Source organism: Podarcis cretensis (genome assembly GCF_951804945.1).
Source record: "Podarcis cretensis genome assembly, chromosome: 5".
NCBI lineage: Eukaryota > Metazoa > Chordata > Lepidosauria > Squamata > Lacertidae > Podarcis > Podarcis cretensis.
Window position 1 is genome coordinate 101,053,485 of NC_137174.1, and position 25,631 is coordinate 101,079,115.

General features: G+C 47.4%; 1 protein-coding gene across 1 annotated transcript; it reads left to right on the plus strand.

Annotated features, from left to right (window-relative positions):
* Positions 1 to 1,153: 1,153 nt before the first annotated feature.
* CLDN16 (claudin 16) lies at positions 1,154 to 14,824 on the plus strand. Its single transcript, XM_079978306.1, has 5 exons — positions 1,154 to 1,350; positions 5,705 to 5,807; positions 6,361 to 6,525; positions 11,369 to 11,560; positions 13,790 to 14,824. The coding sequence occupies exons 1-5, from the start codon at positions 1,237 to 1,239 to the stop codon at positions 13,906 to 13,908; spliced, it is 693 nt and encodes a 230-aa protein (XP_079834432.1). The 5' UTR covers positions 1,154 to 1,236; the 3' UTR covers positions 13,909 to 14,824.
* Positions 14,825 to 25,631: the final 10,807 nt, after the last annotated feature.

Genomic DNA, 25,631 nt, shown 5'->3' on the forward strand with positions numbered 1-25,631 from the left:
AAGCCACTTGCTATGATAATGGCCCAGTGGCCCAACTATATCTGTGATTAATACTTGTCAGCTCAGTAATGTCTGTCAGTTCGTCTGCCTGTTGGTTAGCCAGTTGGTGTTACTTGTTCGGTATTATGACTTGAATTGCTGAACTTATTTAGAGAAGCAGAGATATTTTATACTTGCATGCATCTGCAAAAGCCTACCTATCTGTATTCCTGAGCCTTATCTTCTTTCCCTGCTTCTGTGTGGGGACTGGTAAAGGTAAAGGTAAAGGTAAAGGTAAAGGTAAAGGTAAAGGTAAAGGGACCCCTGAATGTTAGGTCCAGTTGTAGGTGACTCTGAGGTTGCGGCGCTCATCTCGCTTTACTGGCCGAGGGAGCCAGCGTACAGCTTCCAGGTCATGTGGCCAGCAGGACTAAGCCGCTTCTGGCGAACCAGAGCAGCGCACGGAAACGGCATTTACCTTCCCACCGGAGTGGTACTTATTTATCTACTTGCACTATGACGTGCTTTCGAACTGCTAGGTGGGCAGGAGCAGGGACTGAGCAAAGAGAGCTCACCCCGATGTGGGGATTCGAACCGCCGACCTTCTGATTGGCAAGCCCTAGGCTCTGTGGTTTAGACCACAGCGCCACCTGCATCCCATGGTGACTGGTACTGGAAGCAATTTCCACTATGTGAGGATCTCACCTGAGATTCCAGCACAATGGCTATGCTCTGACCACACGGTCGGAGGCAACGATGCCTCTGAATACCTGTTGCTCTTGTGCCCGAATCCTGCTTGCGGGTTTCCCACTGGAGCATCTGGTTAGCCACTGTAAGAACAGGATGCCGGACTACATGGACCAGTGGCCTGATCCAGCAAGCTCCTCTTTCATTCTGCCCTTGGACTAGGCTAGGACTACCTTCTGCTCTGTATTTCTCTGGCCTAGATGATCCTTCGGGTCCCTTCCAACTTTGCAATTCTATAATTCTTTCTCAAACCACCAAAATCTTCCAGGCGCGTTTGTGGACCCTGCACTGGTGTTGGTCTGTGCAGTGCAGGACTCTAATTGAACCCAGGCGATTGGTTGCTGCGTCTTGGTTGCTTAGCACCAGGCATAAGGCCCGCCTCCCTCTGCTCCAGCCAGCTCAAGCTATGGGACCCGTTGATCACCTGTTGATCATTTGCAAAAGAAAGCGGAGACTTTGCTGGAGATCAGCGCAGACCCACAGCAAGACCTGGTGTAGATTTGGGAGGAGATGAAGCACCTTCTCCAATACACGGGCTGCTTCTTGGCCTTCTTCTCTGCCGGCTTCCTGATTGCTGCCACTTGGACAGACTGTTGGATGGTGAACACGGACGACTCCTTGGAGGTAAGGCAAAAAGAGAGGGAGAGGGAGACTCCAACGGCCACACGGCTGGCTCAGATCCATCAGGTGCAGCTTTCCAGAGTGAGGAGGAGCGGTGGTGAGTGTGGGAGCAGAATCTATGGGTCTGCTTACTGAAAGGACTTTGGGCTGCGTCTTCCTTGGAATGAAAAATTCTATTCTGCTCTGGTCAGACCTCACCTGGAGTACTGTGTCCAGTTCTGGGCACCACAGTTCAAGAAGGACACTGACAAACTGGAACGTGTCCAGAGGAGGGCAACCAAAATGGTCAAAGGCCTGGAAACGATGCCTTATGAGGAACGGCTAAGGGAGCTGGGCATGTTTAGCCTGGAGAAGAGGAGGTTAAGGGGTGATATGATAGCCATGTTCCAATATATAAAAGGATGTCACATAGAGGAGGGAGAAAGGTTGTTTTCTGCTGCTCCAGAGAAGCGGACATGGAGCAATGGTTCCAAACTACAAGAAAGAAGATTCCACCTAAACATTAGGAAGAACTTCCTGACAGTAAGAGCTGTTTGACAGTGGAATTTGCTGCCAAGGAGTGTGGTGGAGTCTCCTTCTTTGGAGGTCTTTAAGCAGAGGCTTGACAACCATATGTCAGGAGTGCTCTGATGGTGTTTCCTGCTTGGCAGGGGGTTGGACTCGATGGCCCTTGTGGTCTCTTCCAACTCTATGATTCTATGATTCTATGAAAAAGAGAGAGTTGGCAGGAAGGTGGGAGAATCATAGCATTGTAGAGTTGGAAGTGGCCATGAGGGTCATCTAGTTCAACTCCGTGCAGTGGTGGAATCTTTTACCCAATGTGGGACTCGAAGCCAAGACTCTGGAGAAGAAGAGTCTTGTGCTCTACCAACTGGGCGATCCCCAGAAAACATGAGAGGTCAGTATGGAATGCTTCAGGTTTTTGACCAGCAATGCTCTTTTCCTGTGATCTTCCTGCTAAGGTAGTTTCTTAACCAGGTTGTGAGAACTTTGCCATCCCTTTAAAAGTTGTTAAGCTCTGTTTATAAGTAGAACACCCCATCGATAAGCTCAGAAGAGAATCTTGCTTGCGGGAGTCTTCAAGGTCACCCTGTGAGTTTAGCAACCGAGCACAGATTTGAACCCTGGTCTCCCAGGTCTGAGTCTTGACATGCTAACCACTCCCACTTTTAATCTATTAAAACAGCACCCCTAATTCATCAGTGTGATTTGTCAGAAGGGATGGGGCTATAGCCCAGTGGGCAGGGAGCCTCATTCACATGCAGAAGATCCCATTTTCAGTCCCCAGCAAACTATTCCAGGCAGGGCTGAGAAAAACAGACCAGTGCTGTGATTTGGGATAAGGCAAGTCCCTAATAGTTAGCCTAATAAACATAATAATCAACACCATCAACATCAACAACTTCCTAATAAACATTAGCAAACAACAACAACAACAAAACCAGTTTGAACAGTTGGGGAAAGGCAAGGAAATGTGGGAAATTCACATAGGAAGCTGCCTTATTTTATTACGTATTATGATTGTCATGCAATGCCCTTTTAAAATGTGCTGGGAAGGTTCTTGGGTTGCTTTCATTTTCATTTTATGTATTTTGTATTTTTATGTTGTAATTTTATCCTGTGAACTGCCCTGGGACCTGAATGTTTATAGAGTGGTATACAAATTTCATAAACAAACAAATAATAACAGAAATATTTTGTGTTTTTAGCTTAGATTTTATGTTGTGAACTGCCCTGAGGTCATACAAATTTAATAACAGCAGCAAATTCCTGCACTGGAGGGTTGGACCAGATGACCTTTGGGGGTCCTTTCCAAGTCTACACTTCTATGATTCCAGCTTATCCTACGCTAACTGGCAGCAGCTGTCCAGGGTGCCAGGAAGGGAGCCTCTCCCAGTCCCACCGGACTGAACCCGGGGCCTTCTGCATGCAAGGCAGCTGTTCTGCCACCCGGTTACTGAAAAACTGCTGGGTCGCTTAGTGGGTGCCCCCTGGGCAATGTCACCCGTGACTGCCAAGGGAACCCAGAAATGGCAAGTTTCGCAAGCTGCTTCTCTCTAGACTTAGGGGAAACTGGGAAATCCAACACAGTGAACAGCAAAGGGTTTTATTTTATTTTTTTAACCTTGCCTCCTCGGTTCAAAGGCACCTCCAGTTGGACCACGTCCCCTCCTCTCCTCCTCGGTGTTTCATTAATGCGCCCTCGGGGTTAAGCGCATTCAGGCTTTGCACGTCCCGGCGCTGCGTCTGAATACCAACGCGCTCGGCGAAGGGCCGGCAGCATTAATATCTGACAGAATGAGTTGATCTCGCCACCTAAGCGGGTCATTGCATCCCTAAATATGGGGACGGGGGGGTTAATGAGCCGTGTTCCCTGGAAAGGAGCCGGGGTCGGATCAGGGCGGCCAGACACTTGCTCAGCAAGCAGGAAGGGCTTTGCGCGAAGGAAAGAAGGAAGGAGATACAAAGAGGAAGGAAGAGAAGGAGAAAGGGGGGGGGGGGAGAGAGAGGAAAGCATGGAAGAGAAAAGGAGAGAGGAAAGGAAGGAAGGAAGGAAGGAAGGAAGGAAGGAAGGAAGGAGAGAGAGAGAGAGAGGAAAGCAGGGAAGAGAAAAGGAAAGAGAGAGGAAGGAAGGAAGGAAGGAAGGAAGGAAGGAAGGAAGGAAGGAAGGAGAGAGAGAGAGAGGAAAGCAGGGAAGAGAAAAGGAAAGAGAGAGGAAGGAAGGAAGGAAGGAAGGAAGGAAGGAAGGAAGGGGAGAGAGAGAGAGGAAAGCAGGGAAGAGAAAAGGAGAGAGCGAGGAAGGAAGGAAAGAAAGAAGGAAGGAAGGAGAGAGAGAGAGAGAGAGGAAAGCAGGGAAGAGAAAAGGAGAGAGAGAGAGAGAGAAAGGAATGAAAGAAGGAAAGGAAAAAGGGAGGGACGGAGGGAAGAAAGAAAGAAAGAGGGGCTCCAGACAAGGCTATCCGCCCAGATCACTTTTCTTTCTTCCCACCCCCAAATTTGCATGTTTCCAAGATTTTGGGAAATCCCCCCAGTTTCAGCGCTTGGGGTGAATTTCAACGCCTGGCTTTAGGTTGCAAAACCAAACTGGTTTTAGGTGACTCTTTTCCATGAACCCTCAGTAGACCTGAGATTGTTTTCCTAGCTGAAATGCGTGCAGCCTCCATCCTAGGGTTGGGGGCCTTTAGAGGGGAAATGTAACAAAGTTTTGAGAGTTTTAGAAATAAAATGTGAGCGAGGGGGAGGGTATGACAGAGGTGTATAAAATTATGCAAGGCAAAGAGAGTTTGTTGTTTAGTCGGTTAGTCGTGTCCAACTCTTCGTGACCCCCTGGACCAGAGCACGCCAGGCACTCCTGTCTTCCACTGCCTCCCGCAGCTTCGTCAGACTCATGTTTGTACCTTCGAGAATACTGTCCCACCATCTCGTCCTCTGTCGTCCCCTTCTCCTTGTGCCTCCATCTTTCCCAGCATCAGGGTCTTTTCCAGGGAGTCTTCTCTTCTCCTGAGGTGGCCAAAGTCTTGGAGCCTCAGCTTCAGGATCTGTCCTTCCAGTGAGCACTCAGGGTTGATTTCCTCCAGAATGGAGAGGTTTGATCTTCTTGCAGTCCATGGGACTCTCAAGAGTCTCCTCCAGCACCAGAATTCAAAAGCATCCATTCTTCGGCGATCAGCCTTCTTTATGGTCCAGCTCTCACTTCCATACTCGGATTTAAATAGAAACTGGCAGCTTCAAGGCTGTCTCTTCTGCTGCTGGTGCTTCCTCTTTGGACCAGTCCGGAAGATAGGAAGCGGCTGCCTACTGAGTCAGGCCATTGGTGCATCCATCTCTGTAGTGTCTACCCAGGCTGGCAGAGGCTCTCCTGGATGTGAGGCATGGAGCTTCCTCCAGCCCTACCTGAAGATGTACCTCGGACCTTCTGCTCACCCCATTTAAAGTGTGCTGTTCTGTTTTTAATCTCCACATTTTAACATATCTGTGGTTTTGTATTGCTTTAATTCTGTTAGAGTTTAATTGCTTTACAACTTACTATTTTTCACAGGCTTTTAGCCTTCTGCATTTTCCCTTGTGTGGTCTTTAATTTGTGTCAGCTGCCTTGAGTCCCACTGTGGGGAAATGGCAGGATATTATCCCAAACTATAGCTCTGGGATAACACAGCCCTTCACATTCACTCATTCACAGAAGGAACCATCCTCTGTTGACTGGGGCACACAGAATAATAGAATGGTCGAGAGCTGGAAGGGTTCCCCAAAGGTCATGTAGCCCAACCCGGTTGCAAGGCCACTCTAACTGAAACTGTAGGCTCCTTGGGGCAGGTCCTTGTAATAATGATGATGATGGTCACTTTCTCCCACGTAGTTGAGCGCTACCTGCCGCGGCCTTTGGTGGGAATGCGTCACCAATGCCTTTGACGGGATAACAACCTGCGATGAATATGACTCCATCTTGGCTGAGCACCCAGGTACGTCTGCTGCCAGTTTTTATTATTATTATTACTGGATCAATTCTGAAGGAAACAGGTCTTAAAGAAAGCATTTACTGGGACAGGTCACCATAAGCTGAAAAACTTGGTTTTTGATTGTTTGTTTGTTTGTTTTATTTGGTTTTCGCTTTAATATTATCAAAATCACATATAATTCATCATATAAACAGCTGTATAAACATAAAACACATTTAATTGAGTTACACGCTGTTCACTTCTCTGGAATCATTATGCTGATGTCATAATGATCTGAAACTTTATTGATTGATTGATTGATTGCATTTAAATATCACATTTCCCCCCACTAAGGAACTTAAAGTGGCATACATGGTTCTCTCCCACCCTCCTCCTTTAGTCCATACAACAACCCTGTGAGGTAGGTCAGTCTGAGAGGCAGCGACTGAGCTCAAGGTCACCCAGTGAGCTGAATGGCCAGGGAGGGATTCGAACCCTGGTCCTACTCGGACACTCTGACCACTGCACCACACCAGAGTCCCTCCCTTCTGCCTCCAGGCTCTTTCTTGTTTTGCAGTGAAACTGATCCTGACCCGAGCGATGCTCATCACGGCTGACATCCTGGCTGGTTTCGGGTTCGCCTTCCTCCTCCTGGGCCTGGACTGTGTAAAGTTCCTCACAGACGAACCTGGAATCAAAACCCAAATCTGCTTCATAGCTGGACTGGCTCTGCTAACGGGAGGTAGTTGGCCACAGAAAGCTGGGACCTGGGTCAGGTGGGGCTGGGGCTGGGAGATAGAAGGAGTTTAAAGTGAAAATGTTAAAGTGATAATAATGCTAAATTATTATCAATTTACGATGGGGCGGAAGGTCCACAGGCTATGAAGGACTTGCTCGCAAATTTATTGACAGCTGCACAAATTATTATAGCCAGGAAGTGGAAGGGGGCAAGCAGAATATAAAATGGAAGAATGGTATAAAGAGGTGTGGAATATAGCTATTAGCGATAAATTAGCATGTGCCATTAAGGTAAGACAGGGAATATGCAGGAGAAATGATTTTGAGGCGTTACGGAGGGTGTTTGTAGAATTTGTACTGTTAAAACGGAAAGGGGCCAAACCATCGCAAGAGGTGTTGAAATTTGGAGAGGTTGGATAGGTACAGTGGAATGGTCTCGGGGTGGGGTGCACATTTTTATTCTTATTTATTTATTATTATTACATTGTCAAAATAAAAAAGGGATAAACTATGGGAAAGAAAAAGTAGAAGAAACAGGTTAAAGTTCACCTCAACTTTCTAAGCAGGGAGTTCCAAAGTGTAGGTGTTGCCACACTAAACAACTGCACTTCCACAAGTTTGGAATGGGGATTATGTGACACTTGCAAAATTGGCCATAGCCAACGGGGTCAGAGCTACAAAAATTAGTGAAAAGCTTTTAAAATACTCAATTAACTGAGGTTCTGTCCCCCACAAAGCCTGCCCCCCAGAGAAGGAACAGCCAGAAGGCCCTTGGAGCTGGACCTCAGTGTCCGGGCAAAACGATGGGGGTGGAGACACTCCTTCAGGTCTACTGGGCCAAGGCCGTTTAGGGCTTTCAAGGTCAGCACCAACACTTTGAATTATGCTTAGAAACGTACCAAGCTAAGAGAAGAGGGTGGAGGAAAGCCGATACCCCTTAGCTTAGAAGCCCCCCTGAATTACGGTAGTTGCAGCTCTTGCAACCTGGCTCCGTCTTTTGGCGAGGACACTTAAATGGCCAGCTAAAAAGAAACTTGTCTGACCAGTTCAGCAACAGAATCCTCCATTAGATTCTAAGCCTCACTGGGTAGAGCAGGCATAGGCAAACTCGGCCCTCCAGATGTTTTGGGACTACAGTTCCCATCATCCCTGACCACTGGTCCTGTTAGCTAGGGATCATGGGAGTTGTAGTCCCAAAACATCTGGAGGGCTGAGTTTGCCTATGTATGGGGTAGAGGATCCAAGCACATCATCCAGACCAGTGTCAGATTTACGTATAAGCTAAACAAGCTCTAGCTCAGAGCCCCACTCTCTTGGGGGCCCTCCAAAAAATTTAAAGGTAAAAAAACCTGGATGTACATTTCCAAAATACAATATAAAAAACTAATAAAATAAAACCTACATACAGCAACAGTGTTTTGTGTTGTGTCGGCTCCTATGATGTAAGTCATGGGCCCTGCCTGCTCGCCTGCTCCCTAAAATATCCCTGGTTTGCTCCTATGTTGTTGTTTAGTCGTTTAGTCGTGTCCGACTCTTCGTGACCCCCTGGACCAGAGCACGCCAGGCACTCCTGTCTTCCACTGCCTCCCGCAGTTTGGTCAGACTCATGTTTGTAGCTTCGAGAACACTGTCCAACCATCTTGTCCTCTGTCGTCCCCTTCTCCTTGTGCCCTCCATCTTTCCCAACATCAGGGTCTTTTCCAGGGAGTCTTCTCTTCTCATGAGGTGGCCAAAGTATTGAAGCCTCAGCTTCACGATCTGTCCTTCCAGTGAGCACTCAGGGCTGATTTCCTCCAGAATGGAGAGGTTTGATCTTCTTGCAGTCCATGGGACTCTCAAGAGTCTCCTCCAGCACCATAATTCAAAAGCATCAATTCTTCGGCGATCAGCCTTCTTGATGGTCCAGCTCTCACTTCCATACATCACTACTGGGAAAACCATGGCTTTAACTATACGGACCTTTGTTGGCAAGGTGATGTCTCTGCTTTTTAAGACGCTGTCTAGGTTTGCCATCGCCTTTCTCCCAAGGAGCAGGCGTCTTTTAATTTCGTGACTGCTGTCACCATCTGCAGTGATCGGTTTGCTCCTATATCTATATCTATATCTATATCTATATCTATATCTATATCTATCTATCATCTATCTATCTATCTATCTATCTATCTATCTATCTATCTATCATCTATCTCTCTATCTCTCTATCTCTCTATCTCTCTATCTCTCTATCTCTCTATCTCTCTATCTCTCTATCTCTCTATCTCTATCTCTCTATCTCTCTATCTCTCTATCTATATGCCGCGGGTGGTGCTATGGGTTAAACCACAGAGCCTAGGACTTGCCAATCAGAAGGTCAGCAGTTCAAATCCCCGCAATGGGGTGAGTTCTCGTTGCTCGGTCCCTGCTCCTGCCAACCTAGCAGTTCGAAAGCACATCAAAGTGCTTCCCCGGCGGGAAGGTAAACGGCGTTTTCGTGCGCTGCTCTGGTTCTCCAAAAGCGGCTTAGTCATGCTGGCCACATGACCTGGAAGCTGTACGCCGGCTCCCTCGGCAATAAAGCGAGATGAGCAACGCAACCCCAGAGTCGGCCACGACTGGACCTAATCGTCAGGGGTCCCTTTAATATAGGGTGCCTACATTCTGCATGGACTGGTCACATGGCAACATGTGCAAATGGCTTGAGATACCTATGAGGTCCATCAATTACCATATAGCATATATTCAACACAAAAAACTGTCACAGTTTGTTGTTGACAAAGGACAGCTGGACATATAAAGGGCCCCATTACCTTCAGTAGCTCAGGGCCTCATCAAACCTAAATCCGGCCCTGATCCAGACTGACCCCCTGCAAACACACCCGTGTTCTTTAGTCACATGGACAGAGAAGGATTTTCTTTGAGCCAGGCCACAGGAGTCAGCAATGGGACCTCATTTCAGCACTGTGGATCAGACCTTGAAAAGTGACGCACTGACTCATAACCATGTGCAGAGTGCAACTTGAACAATTGCATCCAGCCTCCATATTTCAGGGCCAAACATCCTCCAGGTCCAGCGTAATGTGGGGCAATGGTCAGAGTGATGCCCAGACATGCCGGGGGGGGGGGGGTCCTGCACCCTTCAGTGCTGAAAACCTCCCCCAAGAAAACCGTGGCGCCCACACCGGGAATTTCACCTCCCCATTCTGGAGTGTGGACTGTTTGCAGGCTGCGGTTCTGCTGCCTTTCCAAATTCAGAGCATGCAGTGGTGAATGAAACCCCCCAGGGGAACGAATTAAGCGGAGGATTTTACCTTTCATAGAGCTGCAGGGATTAAACGGAAGCCCTTGTGGGTCGGAGGTTGTGGGTGCAGCCGTGCCAAAGAATTCAAATTCCACATGAGGCAAAGCTGGAATCTGTGACCTGGATAAATTATGCAAACGAACCACCTTTGCAGAAACTTTCCTGTCTTTTTTTTTGGGGGGGGGGGGTCATCAGCATCTTGCCCATCATACTGTTCTATAGAATTTCATCTGGCATTTCCTAGATGCTTTTCCTAATCTCTTCAATACCACATAATCTAGAAACTTGTCCTTTCCTCCTCCCTCCCTCCCTCTCTTTCTCTCTCTCTCAGTGCTGGCTGACTCCTTCACTCACTGCCATGTATTCTGGGGTCCTGTTGCTCCTGTCATTTAGTTTAATGCATTTTAAGAGACCGTGTAACCAGAGTGGCTGGGGCAACCCAGATGGGCACGGTAGAAAAATATATATTAAATTATTACTATGATTACAGGGGTGGGAGGAATGTCCTGCGCATGCAAATAAAACCTTGCTTTGCAGATATCCACACTGCAGGGTGGCTGGGTATTGTGGATGACAAATTCAAGGTTACATTAGCCCTGCGAATTCTGTACCAGCTGAAGTTTCAGAGGCAACCCCACGTATAACGCATTGCAGTAATCTAACCTTCAGGTTACCAGGGTGTAGAGAATAGTAGTTAGGCTCTCCCTGTCCAGATAGGGACGTACAGTGATACCTCGCAAGACGAATGCCTCGCTAGACGAAAGACGCGCAAGACGAAAGGGTTTTTCATTTCTTGAGTTGCTTCGCAAGACGATTTTCCCTATGGGCTTGCTTCGCAAGACGAAAATGTCTTGCGGGTTTGCTTCCTTTTTCTTAAAGCCGTTAATACCCAGGGAATCCACGCTATGCAAGACAAAAAAATCGCAAGATGAAGCAACTCGCAGAATGAATTAATTTCGTCTTGCGAGGGACCACTGTAGCTGGGCCGCCAGCCGAAACTGGTGAAAGTCACTCTGGACCACTGAGGCCACCTGAGCCTTGAGCGACAGCAAAGGATCCAAGAGGACCCCCCAAGCTATGAACCTGTTCCTTCAGAGGAAACGTAACCCCATTAAGAGCAGGCAATCTCCCACACATCCGATCTAGGGAACCACATAGTAAGGGAAGTGCAAGTTCATTGTAGCATCATCATTGGGATAAATTTATTTCTTACACGGAGAGGCAGAGATTGGAGAATTTTGTGGGGCTGGTTGTTTCTAATGGTATAAACACATTCATGTCAAAGACACAATTTCCTTTTGCTCAAAACGCGGGGAAGGGTGTCTATTTGACCTGTAGACAAGGCATTTCTGAAGTTAATAATAATAAACAAGCACAACAGATACTCTTCAGTCTCCTCCTCCTCCTCCTTCTTCTTGTTCTTCTTCCTGCTTGCTTTTTCAGAAATCTGCAGGCAGGCACCTCTCATTTTCAGTGTCCAAGACCACAGAGGAGGGTCACCAGTGGTTCACCGGAGGATAATTTCCCAAACCAGGCAGGTAACATCTAGTGCTTGCTCTGTTTCTTGCAGGTGTCCCTGGGCTCATTGGATCCGTCTGGTACGCCATTGGCGTCTACGTGGAGCGCTCAACTCTGGTTTTGCATAACGTCTTTGTGGGCATCCAGTACAAATTCGGGTGGTCCTGTTGGCTGGGGCTGAGCGGGTCTCTGGGCTGCTTCTTATCTGGCTCCTTGCTAACCTGCTGCATGTATCTCTTCAGAGGTAAGAGCTGGGGGTGGAGGAGTCTGCCATGCAAAATGTTCTTGTTGTTGTTGTTGTTGTTTTGTCGTTTAGTCGTGCCCGACTCTTCGTGACCCCCTGGACCAGAGCACGCCAGGCCCTCCTGTCTTCCACTGCCTCCCACAGTTTGGTCAAACTCATGCTGGTAGCTTCGAGAACACTGTCCCACCATCTCTTCCTCTGTCATCCCCTTCTCCTTGTGCCCTCCGTCCTTCCCAACATCAGGGTCTTTCCCAGGGAGTCTTCTCTTCTCATAAGGTGGCCAAAGTATTGGAGCCTCAGCTTCAGGATCTGTCCTTCCAGTGAGCACTCAGGGCTGATTTCCTTCAGAATAGATCGGTTAGATCTTCTTGCAGTCCATGGGACTCTCAAGAGTCTCCTCCCGCACCAGAATTCAAAAGCATCAATTCTTCGGCGATCAGCCTTCTTTATGGTCCAGCTTTCACTTCCATACATCACTACTGGCAAAATGTTCTAGGCCATCCCAAATCACACCTCTGTGCCATCAAGTTGCTGTTCCCCAAAATGGGCCCATAAAATGCTCCACTTGTCTGAAATCCTGGAGAGCTGTTGCAAAGTCATTGTGGACAAGACTGAGTTAGATGTTCTGACTCAGGATAAGGCTGCTTCTCCTGTTCCTGAGTGAATAGATCATCTACTGTATCTCTCCCCACCACCTGGCCCAGCTTCCAGCTTCCCCCTAAGAGGCCTGGATATTCTGAATTCCAGCAAGCAGCTAGAATCAAAAGGATGAAGACTGATTCAGCGATGCATTGCTGGGTGTTGTCTAGATGGCCCTTGGGGTTCCTGTCCAACCCTACGATTCTATGACCTCGGAAGATGGTGGCTTCTCCTTCATTGAAGAAGAAGAAGAAGAAGAGTTTGGATTTGATATCCCGCCTTTCACTCCCTTTAAGGAGTCTCAAAGCGGCTAACATTCTCCTTTCCCTTTCTCCCCCACAACAAACACTCTGTGAGGTGAGTGGGGCTGAGAGACTTCAGAGAAGTGTGACTGGCCCAAGGTCACCCAGCAGCTGCATGTGGAGGAGCGGAGATGCGAACCCGGTTCCCCAGATTAGCAGACTACCACTCTTAACCACTACACCACACTGGAGGTTTTTAAGCAGAGGTTGGATAACCATCCAGCAGTAGAACCATCAAATTGCAGAGCTGGAAGAGACCCCAAGGATCTTCTATTCCAACCCTCACAATGCAGAAGCATCCCTGACAGGGGGCCATTCAACCTCTGCTTAAAAACCTCCAAGGAGAGTCTACCACCTTCTGATGGAGCCCATTCCACTATCAAACAGCTCTTGGCATCAGAAAATTATTCTTGATGTTTAGTTGGACTCTCCTTTCTTGTAACTTGAATCCATTGGTTCGAGTCCTGCCCACCTGTCACTTTTTTTCCAGGGTGATGAGGAACCATTAGTGACCACTCTTTGTTTTTGTTTTATATATAGTTTTTATTAAATTTTCTGTTTTACAATTTCAAATACTCATTCTACATCCTTAAGATATCAAGGACCCCTTCTTCTCTTTCCATGGTTCATTTTACATACCTTAAATCCTTGCATATTTTACAAAAATCAGTATTCCATTATTGCACCCATCAGAACTAATTTACAATGTTGAATTTATCTTAATGCTGTCAGCGTTTTCAGCTGCACACAATTATTTCCCATGTAGTCAAGAAATGTTTGCCAATCTTCTTAAAAATTTGTGAGCTCTCTTTGGGTTTGGGTTACAGGTAGATAGCCGTGTTGGTCTGCCGTAGTCGAAACAAAACAAAACAAAATTAAATTTTAAAAAATCCTTTCAGTAGCCTAAGGTGCTACTGGAAGGAATTATTTTATTTTATTTTATTTTATTTTATTTTATTTTATTTTATTTTATTTTATTTTATTTTATTTTATTTTGTTTTGTTTCCTCTTTGGGTTTGGTCAGTCAACCAGCTATCAGTAACCTTGCCCATCTACATTTTACCAGCTTCTCTGCAAGAATGTCACAGGACACATTGTCAAAAACCTTCCTGAAATCAAGATACACTGTTGGGGATCCTTTAGCTGTGATTCCTGTACTGCAGGGGGCTGGACTGGATGGCCTTTGAGGTTCCCTTCCATCTGTGCAATTCTACAGCAATTCCCCCCCCCCCTTCTAACCAGCAGTGTTTTTGTGTGTTCTCTCCCTTTCCGGGGCTCTGGGCTACAGATGTTGGTGCAAGCAGTTCGTTGCGGAAGACTTATTCCCCTCCTGGGATGAGCAGCCTGTGCCGTCCAGCCTCCCAGACAACTACTGCCAAAATGTACGCCATGGACACCAGAGTGTGAGGAAGAGGAGATCCTGAGAGGACTTGGCTCACCTCCTTTGTGACTTATGGGGCTGCCCCAGATGCCAGATAGGGTGCTCCAGGGGCTGTGATTCAGTCCCAAGAACTTTGGCTGTTTCCATCAACCATGTTCAGGACAGTCTCTCATCCCTAACAAATGTCTGTTAGTTTGTTTTGAGAATCGTGTCGATGGTGAATGCAGCGGGTTCTGGGAAAGACCCATAATTTAACTCGAGTGGTCAGACGGCAGGGGGTTGGGCTAGATGACCCGCTGCCTCCCTTCCAATGATTCCATAGCCCCAAGAAATGTGGCTGTTTGGTGCAGCCTTGGCAGTGCGCTTCATCAGCTGACTTCAGGGCTCCCCTTCTGCAGCACACACCCTCTCCTGCTTGTGGGGGTCTGAATGTGCATGGCACTCGTGGACCAGATGCCATCCCCAGGGCCAGATTTAGATCAAGAGCGGCCCTCGGCTACTCCACTTGTGAGGCCCCTCCCAATCCCCCCCCCCCCTCACAACTAGAAGAAAATGGAAGAGTGTTATGAACAAACCTGAGTGAAGCCAAGGATAGTGATGGGTATTTAAAATTCTGCAATTCAGAGTTTCTCCTCTAAAGGACATCAGAAAACATCGTCAAAATTTGTTTAAGTTTGTCGCTTTCAATGTACAGAAAGCTCAGTGCGGACAACCTCTCTTGAGACATCGTGGCCCTTAATTTGTTTTTAATTCTTTTGAGTCTTGGAAAACTCCTCTCTCCTGAGCAGTTAGTGACCATAAGGCTAAGAAATAGCCGCAAGATTGCTTCCACATTAGGAAAGGCCATATGAATTTTTCCCTTGTATATAATTTGATCAAGGTCTGTATGAGACAGAGAGGGCTCTGCTGTAAGCCTATGGCTTTGTCTCACGTAGAGGTTGCAAAGTGCAAAAGTTTTCAGCCAATTAGCCTATACAGTGGTGCCCCAAAAGACGAATGCCTCGCAAGACGGAAAACCCGCTAGACGAAAAGGTTTTCCGTTTTGGAGGCGCTTCGCAAAACGAATTTCCTATGGGCTTGCTTCGCAAGACGAAAAGGTCTTGCGAGTTCCTGCGGGGTTTTTTCCTCCCCCCCCCCTTTTCTAAGCTGCTAAGCCGCTTATCTGCTTATCCGCTAAGCCGATAAGCCGCTAAAAGCCGCTAATAGCGCTAATCCGCTAAGCCGTCAATGGACTTGTTTCGCAAGACGAAAAAACCGCTAGACGAAGAGACTCGCGGAACGGATTAATTTCGTCTTGCGAGGCACCACTGTGCGTAAATCCAGCACTGGCCATCCCACAGGTGCAGGGAAGTTTTCTCTTCTGGAAAACAGGACAACAACAGCCCAACACACAGAATTGGTGGCATGCAATGAGGAACGTTTTGGGAGCAATTCTTAGGAATCGATGCTGCTTTTGGGATTGCCCAAGTCCCTGCTTGCCTGCTACTTCCCCAACCTGTATATGTGTAAATAAACAGATACACCAAACCACTACAAGCCTCCAGCATACTTTGTCCCCCCCTCCTAATTCTTTGAAACAGACCCCCCACAACTGCAGTCCCCAATCATTTGGGGACCCCCACCCACCCCTTGGTTCCATAAACACGCCCCAATGCCCTCTAAAAAGCATTATTCAGAACAGTGGTCTGCATGACTGTTACGTACTGAGTTCAAAAGGATCCAGAATGCAGCAGTCTGATTGGTCCGCAGGAGCCACCCAATCAAACTCCAGGTGGAAATGAATCTGCAACCTGATTGGCCTACAGGAGAATCCCGGAATAACCAATCACGTGGGGCCCATTGTGTAAATAATGTATATAAGGCAGACATTCTGGGGGAACTTCCATTCCTCCTCACCACTATGAGCTGAATAAAGAGCATGAAATCTGCACTCGACTCTGAGTACAGTGGTAGCTTGGGTTACATACGCTTCAGGTTACAGACTCCGCTAACCCAGAAATAGTGCTTCAGGTTAAGAACTTTGCTTCAGGATAAGAACAGAAATCGGGCTCCGGCAGCATGGCGGCAGCAGGAGACCCCATTAGCTAAAGTGGTGTCTCAGGTTAAGAACAGTTTCAGGTTAAGAACAGACCTCCGGAACGAATTAAGTACTTAACCAGAGGTACCACTGTATATTTCAATGTCCCACTAAGGAAGATAATGTTAGAAAAGTTGTGCACACACACACACACAGTCTCCGCGTAGCAGTGCAGGAGACTCTGGAGGGTCATGTTTACATTGAGATTTGAGACCTAGAGGAGGCTGCAGTGTCCTTAAGAATTATGGTTTAATGGGACATATTTGCCGTGAGTTGAGATGAAGGAGCTGCAGATTTCACCGCATTGTCACCCCAAAAGCAGCTTGCTCCTTGCAGCAGGTCAGCATTGCAGATAGAGCCATTCTAAGTTCCCCAGCCAGCTCTAATAGCTGCCCCCCCCAAACTCCTTGTCCTTCTTCTCTGCCATGCAGTTCCTCCCCTTTGGTCTCAGTCATTCCAAGACATGGACCTGGAAAGCCCAAATGTGAAGCAAAGGTCAGTGTCGATAAGCCCAAAGTTGATATGCTTGGTGGAAAGAGCTTATCCCGTCTCTCCTTTCTGGCCACGGAGCGGTGGGGGGTGGGAGACACACCGAAAGGCTGTTTCCTTTTTATTTGCAAAACAGAGAGTTACTTCCAACAGGACGATTTCAGACCCTCCAAGTGGCCCTATTTTCCAGGGACTTCCCTGATTTAGAAAAGTTGTCCCGGTTTCTGATCCCAGAATGTCCCACTTTTCCTTAAGGTAAAGGTAAAGGGACCCCTGACCATTAGGTCCAGTCGTGACTGACTCTGGGGTTGCGGCGCTCATCTCGCGTTACTGGCCGAGGGAGCCGGCGTACAGCTTCCGGGTCATGTGGCCAGCATGACTAAGCTGCTTCTGGCGAACCAGAGCAGTGCACGGAAATGCTGTTTACCTTCCCGCTGGAGCGGTACCTATTTATCTACTTGCACTTTGACGTGCTTTTGAACTGCTAGGTTGGCAGGAGCTGGGACCGAGCAACGGGAACTCACCCCGTCGTGGGGATTCAAACCGCAGACCTTCTGATTGGCAAGTCCTGGGCTCTGTGGTTTAAACCACAGCGCCACCCGTGTCCCTTCCGCTTTTCCTTAGGACATCCCTATTTTCATCGGAGAAATGTTGGAGGGTATGGAGCTATCTGACCCCCGAGCCATCTGAAGGCAATCCTGTATAGGGAATGGGGTTTTATTTAAAAGGTTTAAGGTTTTATTATGTTTTTATATACGTTGGAAGCCGCCCAGAGTGGCAGGGGCAACCCATTCAGATGTGTGGGGTATAAACAGTAATCGTTATGCAATGGGACGTCCCTGTTTCTCATTGGAGAAATGTTGGGGGGTATGTGATTTCCTTGCACAGGGTCCCGAGAAAACAGCCAGGCCCAACTAGGTGCTGTGGACGCCTGAAAGAGAGTCTCTCTAGCCAGTTTTCAGCACCCTCACCTGGCCGAGGAAGTTAAAGCATCCCAGGAGCAAAGCCAAGAGTGGATGAACTTCTCCATCTCTCTCCTTTCCAGATTTTCCCAGTCCACAGTGGAGGCCCTTACAATTTTCCCTACCTCCCTGATGCTCCACAAGCCCCATCACTTCAACGCCTTTTTCTGTCATTTCTGCTGGAAATACAAAGCTGGCACTGCCCAGGATGAGGCCCGCTTGATCTCTCACCTGCCAACCGCTGTCAGTTCTCTCCTTTCATCTGAAAGCAAAACCAAATCGGCTTCTTGCACGGGAATAAAATAACAGGACTTCCCACGCAGAGAAAGTGTCTGAAGCTCTGACTCCTCGTCTCTGCCCATAGAAAATTCATCTGACGCTATAGAAATGCAGCATGAAAATCAGAGAACAGAAATCCTCAAAAGCCATTTTGGCAAAAACGTATTAGTTCGTCCAACTGATTAAATGCCGCTAGCAGAAAGAGGTGGCAGGATTCCAGCTGCTCCCAACCTGTCGCTATGCGGCATGCATCAAATTAGAAGAGGGTAGCGGACTATCTAGTCCATGGGTAGGCAAACTAAGGCCCGGGGGCCAAATCCGGCCCAATCGCCTTCTAAATCTGGCCCATGGACTGTCCAGGAATCAGTGTGTTTTTACATGAGTAGAATGTGTCCTTTTATTTAAACTGCATCTCTGGGTTATTTGTGGGGCATAGGAATTCATTCATATATATTTTTTTCAAAATATAGTCCAGCCCCCCACAAGGTCTGAGGGACAGTGGACCGGCCCCCTGCTGAAAAAGGTTGCTGACCCCTGATCTAGTCAAAGCATGTAAAGTAAATTCAAATGCAACCTGCTTTCCTCACATGTACACCCTACGAGGTTGTGGCTGGCTGGAAAGGAAATCTCCACGCTGCGGTGAGAAAACAGAGGGTGCTTATTGCTAGCAATAATGGCTCAGTAGGATCAGTCTCCAAAAGCTGAGCAAGCCAGGAAAGGGTGGAGCCTCATTAATATACAGAGCTGTTATTTGTTAAAGAAATTTGTTGTTGTTGTTGAGTCGTTTAGTCGTGTCTGACTCTTCTTGCCCCCCGGACCAGAGCGCGCCAGGCACTTCTGTCTTCCACTGCCTCCCACAGTTTGGTCAAACTCAAGTTGGTCGCTTTGAGAACACTGTCCCACCATCTCGTCCTCTGTCGTCCCCTTCTCCTTGGGCCCTCCATCTTTCCCAGCATCAGGGTCTTTTCCAGGGAGTCTTCTCTTCTCATGAGGTGGCCAAAGTCTTGGAGCCTCAGCTTCAGGATCTGTCCTTCCAGTGAGCACTCATTGCTGATTTTCTTCAGAATGGAGTTGCTGGTTTTGGGGGTGCGGCCTGCCCGATTTAAACGCAGGCGTGGCCAAGGATCTCCCTCTTTTGCCGCCTACCAGCTGTTCCTGTTTCCCACTCTCCCCGCCCCTTAAGGTTTCCATTCCTTGACCTTGCTATGGACCTTGGTTGGTCGCCATTGAGGGGCCTGGTAGGAATTGTTCCACTTGGCAAATTGGCACCAGCCACTTGGTTTTTGCCTACCTCGTAGCAAATCGTCATAACTTTCTTGGTATTGGCAGTTAGGTATTGTTCTGTAGATGGAAGAGGGGAGGTAGCGCCATCACCTGCCCCCCATATTGAAGGGTAGTCCGATGAAGGATTCCGGGGGGTGTGGCCTGTCCAAAGTCTAGGGAGATGAGGGCCTAAGGCACGCCCCCTATCGGTGACCCCGGGGGAGTTCCTAGTTGATGTGCATCACAGGACTCCCCCTACTGGTGGTTAACCCTTCCCGGACTTCAAGCAAACAGGCTGAAGTTGGTTAGGACCAGTGCCTAAGCCAATACCGCTCATCACCTGTAACCAATAAAGTTGTGGCCTTTTTTAGCCCATTAACCTTAATAATTGTGTCATGTGTCTTTATTTCCACTGGGGGGGGGGAACTCCCCACACAATTGCTGCCTCCACCAGATGATGGCTCAGTGTGTCCTCTGCTTCAACTCACAACAACCCTGTAGGGGAGGTCAGCTGAGGACTCAGGCTTGGCTCAAGGTCTCCCAGCAAACATCTTCGCTCGAGCAGGAATTGCACGAGAGTCTGTAGCCACTATGCGCTGTGATTTCCTTTGTCATTTCGACTCAAATTAAGCCTTATTCATGCTTTCCTCACCCGAGTCGAATCTTTGCATGGTGAGATTTATGTCCTTCAGGGCATCACTGGCGATAGGCTGCCTCATATCCAAGGCAACAGTTGAAAAAGAAGTTACAGACCATGGTTTTTCTATTCAGCTTTGCGAGGTGAGTACCGGCCTTCATCTGCGATATTCAATCAGGGACCGAGCCTTTTGAAATTGATAACGCTAAAGAGAGAGAGGAGGAGACAAATTTGGCTCATCTCCCATCACAGCTCATAACTTAGGAAATCATGTCTCAAAGAGGTTCATTAGGGATGAGTGATTGTCGGGTTTCAGAAGAGACCTCCCTCCCTCCTCCCCTTTCGCAACGCCACTGCACATTTTTCCAACTGTGTGATGGCCAGTTCCAAAAAGAGAAAGTCGCAGAGCTCTCTGCAGATTCCATGGTCTCACAGAGCCTGGTTTTTGAACTGGGAAGGGCGGGGTATAAATAAAAAATTGTCATTATTATTATTATTATACAAGGACACAATCCATGTCTACAAGGATGGTATTGCACTAATGTTTACTCGGAGGAGAGAGGTAGAAATTCTGCAAATCCTGTTACAGTGGTACCTTAGTTCTCAAGTTTAATCCATTCCGAAAGTCTGTTCCAAAACCAAATTGTTCCAAAACCAAGGCGCACTTTCCCATAGAAAGTAATGCAAAATGGATTAATCCGTTCCAGATTTTAAAAAACAACCCCTAAAACAGCAATTTAACATGAATTTTACTATCTAACAACACCATTGATCCATAAAGTGAAAGCAATAATAATAATAATATTTTTATACCCCGCCCATCTGACTGGGCTTTCCCAGCCACAATAATCAATATACTGTACTATAAAATATATAAGACAGTATTCTAGATGATAATTTAAAAAAAAAAAATTCCTCACCTGCACTGTTGATAGTCATTGTTTGGATGGGGGGCTTTTATCCATTTCCGCAGTCACACAATCAATCAATCAATCAGTAGCTGAACTAGGTTCCACACAGTCACAAAAACAAATTAATCGAAAAAACCTCAAAAACAGAAAACGCAAAATAAATAGCAAAAACGAAAGCGCCAAACTCAATCTGTTCCAGAGGTCTGTTTGACTTCCGAAATGTTCAAAAACCACCTTCTGATTGGTGCAGGTGCCCTGGAAACAATAGCCGACAGCTGCATCGGACATTCAGCTTCTGAAAAATGTTCAAAAACTGGAACACTTACTTCCAGGTTTTTGGAGTTTGGGAACCAAGGCGTTTGAGACACAAGGTACCACTGTATTAGTGAGTCTCCTGTAGGCAAGACAGGTAAGGACCAGTCAAGAAGCAAGAGAACAGCTGACTCTTAACGTTGACAGCGAGGTGCTGGAGTGGCAGGAGGTGATGGGCTGGAGACTGGAAAGCTGGGATGCAGTACATTTTTCATATATAGGGTATGTGCCATGCCCAATTCCATAGATATCTATCATGTAGTCTCTTAGTCTCTAAACTAAGAAGTCCCAAATTCTGCAGCCTTCATAGGGGAGTCGCTCTATGGCCTTATCATGTTTGCAAAGGAGGGGAAAACTCCCTTGCGGGGTAGTAGTAGTAGTAGTAGTAGTAATAATAATAATAATAATAATAATAATAATAATAATAATAATATTTGTACCCTGCCAATCCGACTGTGTTGGCTCACACTGAATTCCCAATTGGTCAGGCATTTTTCAGTAACCCATTACCAGACACAGACCAAAAGGTGTGTGCCAATAATAATAATAATAATAATAATAATAATAATAATAATTTATTACTTATACCCGGCCCATGTGGCCGGGCCTCCCCAGCCAGAGTAGATGGAAAACGTTGTCTCCCTCTTTCATAACACTAGAACTCATGAACCATCTATTAATCCAACCACAGTCCCTGAAATGAAACTTTACTCAACCCATTTTCACTGGATTTGTAAATTCTAAATACACGTGATGTTAAAGACTGCCAATCTCTTTGTATGATTTTTTTTTTTTAAAGTAAGCAAGGGGGGATTTCTTCGGAGGTCTCCAGTGTTTTGACCCAACGGGGGGGGGCGGGTTAACTCTTCCCTCCCCAGACACGATCTCTGCAAATAGCCCCTGATTGCCGGCTTGCAATCAAAGAGAAAGGACTGCGCCCAGTTGCAAAGCACCGCCTGGGTCTCTGCATTGCTCAGAAAACAGGGAGCCCAACCTTCTGGGTGACCTTGTCCTAAAAGGGAGTGCATCCAGCCTGTGAGAGCCCCAGCTTCTTCTGCGTCGGCTCAGGCTGTGGAGGAAGCCAACCGATGTGACCGGAATCCACCAGAGTCATTTCCAAAATTAAGCACCTTCCATTATGCAACCTGGCCCCAAACCAGCAGCGTTCACCTGCTCCAGGCGTCAGGAATGCTGGCTTTGCACATCTTGATGGCTTGGCAGTCCTTTAGAGGTGCAGCTACAGGCCAGGGAGAGATGCCTTTGGTTCGTCCCAGCAGGTCTGCCCGCTCTGTAGATTGGCTATCCCTCCCAAATCTTTTCTCCAAAGCCAGAAATAATTCACAAGGTGAGGGTGTCAGAAGCTCAGCGGGGGTGTCAGGGGGTTCAAGGAGGCTGTGTGGACTTCAGGGACTTTGGCGCTTGGCAAGCTCAGGCTGTTTTGAGTGCCACAGCCTGCCACCTTGGCAGAACAAGAGCTTTCGGCTCCCTGCAAAGAGGCTTTCAGCTTCTGGCTTGAAGGTTTTATATAAGCTACAGCATCTTAAAAAGCAGAGACACCACCTTGCCAACAAAGGTCCGTATAGTTAAAGTGAAGGTCCTGTGTGAAGGTCCTGTGTGAGTGTCTGGAGGCAGTTGGAGGATGGATGGCGGCTAACAGATTGAGGTTGAATCCTGACAAGACAGAAGTACTGTTTTTGGGGGACAGGAGGCGGGCGGGTGTGGAGGATTCCCTGGTCCTGAATGGGGCAACTGTGCCCCTGAAGGACCAGGTGTGCAGCCTGGGAGTCATTTTGGACTCGCAGCTGTCCATGGAGGCGCAGGTCAGTTCTGTGTCCAGGGCAGCTGTCTCCCAGCTCCATCTGGTACACAGGATGATACCCTACATGCCCGCAGACTGTCTCGCCAGAGTGGTGCATGCTCTGGTTATCTCCCGCTTGGACTACTGCAATGCAGTCTACGTGGGGCTACCTTAGAAGGTGACTCGGAAACTACAACTAATCCAGAATGCGGCAGCTAGACTGGTGACTGGGGGCGGCCGCCGAGACCATATAACACCGGTCTTGAAAGACCTACATTGGCTCCCAGTATGTTTCCGAGCACAATTCAAAGTGTTGGTGCTGACCTTTAAATGGCCTCGGTCCAGTATAGCTGAAGGAGCGTCTCTACCTCCATCATTCTGCCCGGACGCTGAGGTCCAGCGCCGAGGGCCTTCTGGCGGTTCCCTCATTGCGAGAAGCAAAGCTACAGGGAACCAGGCAGAGGGCCTTCTCGGTAGTGGCGCCAGCCCTGTGGAACGCCCTTCCAGCAGATGTCAAAGCGATAAACAACTACCTGACATTCAGAAGACATCTTAAGGCAGCCCTGTTCAGGGAAGTTTTAAACGTGTGATATTTTACTGTATTTTTGGTTTCCATGGAAGCCGCCCAGAGTGGCTGGGGAGGCCCAGCCAGATGGGCGGGGTATAAATAATAAATTATTATTATTATTATTATTATTATTATTATTATTATTATTATGGTTTTTCCAGTAGTGATGTATGGAAGTGAGAGCTGGACCATAAAGAAAACCATACCCCCCCCAAAAAAAATCTGGCTGGGTTTGGCTAGCCACTCTGGGCGGCCCCCAACAGAATATTAAAAACACGATAAAACAAAAGGTGTTGCTTCCCTGAACACCTGATGCAAACAAACTGGGATAAATGCTCAAGAAAGAGGTCATCTGGAAGTAGAGAGGAGGAGGAATTTGTAGAACCACAGCTCTGTAGAGTTGGAGAGGACCCAAATGGTCATCCAGTCCAACCCCCTGCAACAAAGGTATCACAGCTGAATTAAATTCTGTACACAATAAAGCTATGGTTTTCCCAGTAGTGATGTATGGAAGTGAGAGCTGGACCATCAAGAAGGCTGATCGCCGAAGAATGGATGCTTTTGAATTATGGTGCTGGAGGAGACTCTTGAGAGTCCCATGGACTGCAAGAAGATCCAACCTCTCCATTCTGAAGGAAAGCAGCCCTGAGTGCTCACTGGAAGGACAGATCCTGAAGCTGAGGCTCCAAGACTTTGGCCACCTCATGAGAAGAGAAGACTCCCTGGAAAAGACCCTGATGTTGGGAAAGATGGAGGGCACAAGGAGAAGGGGAGGACAGAGGATGAGATGGTTGGACAGTGTTCTTCAAACTACGAACATGAGTTTGACCAAACTGCGGGAGGCAGTGGAAGACAGGAGGGCCTGGCGTGCTCTGGTCCAGGGGGTCACGAAGAGGCGGACACGACTAAACGACTCAACAACAACAACAACCTGAATGTCCAGCTTTTTTGGGGGGGGGGGAATGCTTTGCCAAGAAAGCTGAGAGCTGGCTCTGCCTATCACCAGACTTTCCCCACCCAATTCTCCCCTAGAACAAGGCTGTGGAGCGTTGAGAATCAAACGGAACTTGAACCTCCATCACAGCGCAATGTGGGCATAATTTTTGTTTCTAAGCCAGACAGGTTATAGCGAGTAATTGGAAAAATGCAGAAAAGCTAGGGATGAACCAATGGAGGAAATTTTTTTAGAATACCTAACTGTGAAGATGCATAGAATGAAAGGACTTAAGGTCAGTGAGAAAGAGGAGGATTGGTTTGAGAAGCTATTGAATTATTTGAACAATTTGGGGCAATTAAAATGTTAAAAGTTAAATAAACCTTGTGGAAGGAGGAGTGTTAAGGTATATAGAAGTGTACATATGGTTGATTTGAATATGTTATTATTGAATATTATTGAATATGTATATTATTGAATATTGTATACCCAATGTATCAGCTGCCTGGGGGTTTCACTGTTTGTGTTTTGGTGGTTGGTAAAAAATAATATATATATATAAATATATAAAAACCCAGCTAGCAGATCCTTGCATTCTGATCTAGCAATGTTTTGAGTTGGATATGGACTCCTTACTTAATGCACAATGTTAGAATTCCTGCTCCATGATTGCAGTCACGGGATTGTTGTCTACCACATAACGATGTATGTTTTGACTTCACAGAGTGGGAAGTGATGGAGACAGGATGTTTGTGTAACTGTGTCCTGTGAAGTGGGACTATTGTCCTTTGTTCTTTCTCTCTTTGCTGTCTGATGCTAGAGAGAGAGGGAGCCATGTTGCAGTGCTCCGTGTGTGTTTAGATGTAAATAAAGTAAATTAGCCAAAAAGCTGAGTTGCTGAGGTCTGTTACCCAAACTGCAAAGACTCTGCGGTCCCTAAATGTGCCAGTGTCTGTTGGCATCGGTCGCTGTGATGTTCGGGCAGAAGAAAGCTTTTGAAGCTCCCGAACGAACGACCAGGTGGGAGAGAACATGCCAGTTAGGCATGTGTCTCTGCCAGGGTCCTACTCAAGTGTAGGCTGAACTCCTGACAGGTAGGGCCTGCAGCACAGGCAATGCTCAACAAGCCATAGAATCCTCGAATTGTAGAGTTGGAAGGAACCCTGAGGATCATCCAATCCCATCCATTACAATGCAGGAATACGCAGCTGTTCCAACCGGGGATCGAACCCAGTGGCGTAGCGTGGATTGTCAGCACCCGGGGCAAGGCAAGTAATTTGCGCCCCCTAACCCGTGGATTTGCGCCCCCTAACCCTAACCCCCAGATGTTGCGCCCAGTGTGGCCGGGGCCCCCTGCACCCCCCACGCTACGCCACTGATCGAACCTGCAATGTTGGCATTACCAGCTATGCAATCCTTCACTTGGTTGACTGAAGTAGAGTTTCTTTATTCATTATGTGCACTTTTCCCTTTCTGCACAGCTTGAAGTAACGTTTCAGCCTCACAACAACCCTGCGAT

Excerpts from the sequence above, each read along its gene's own strand:
- CLDN16 (XM_079978306.1), top strand. The coding sequence starts at position 1,237 with ATGAAGCACCTTCTCCAATACACGGGCTGCTTCTTGGCCTTCTTCTCT. Across the intron at positions 6,526-11,368 it reads ACTGGCTCTGCTAACGGGAG|GTGTCCCTGGGCTCATTGGA; the intron begins GTAGTTGGCCAC and ends TGTTTCTTGCAG. Across the intron at positions 11,561-13,789 it reads CTGCATGTATCTCTTCAGAG|ATGTTGGTGCAAGCAGTTCG; the intron begins GTAAGAGCTGGG and ends TCTGGGCTACAG.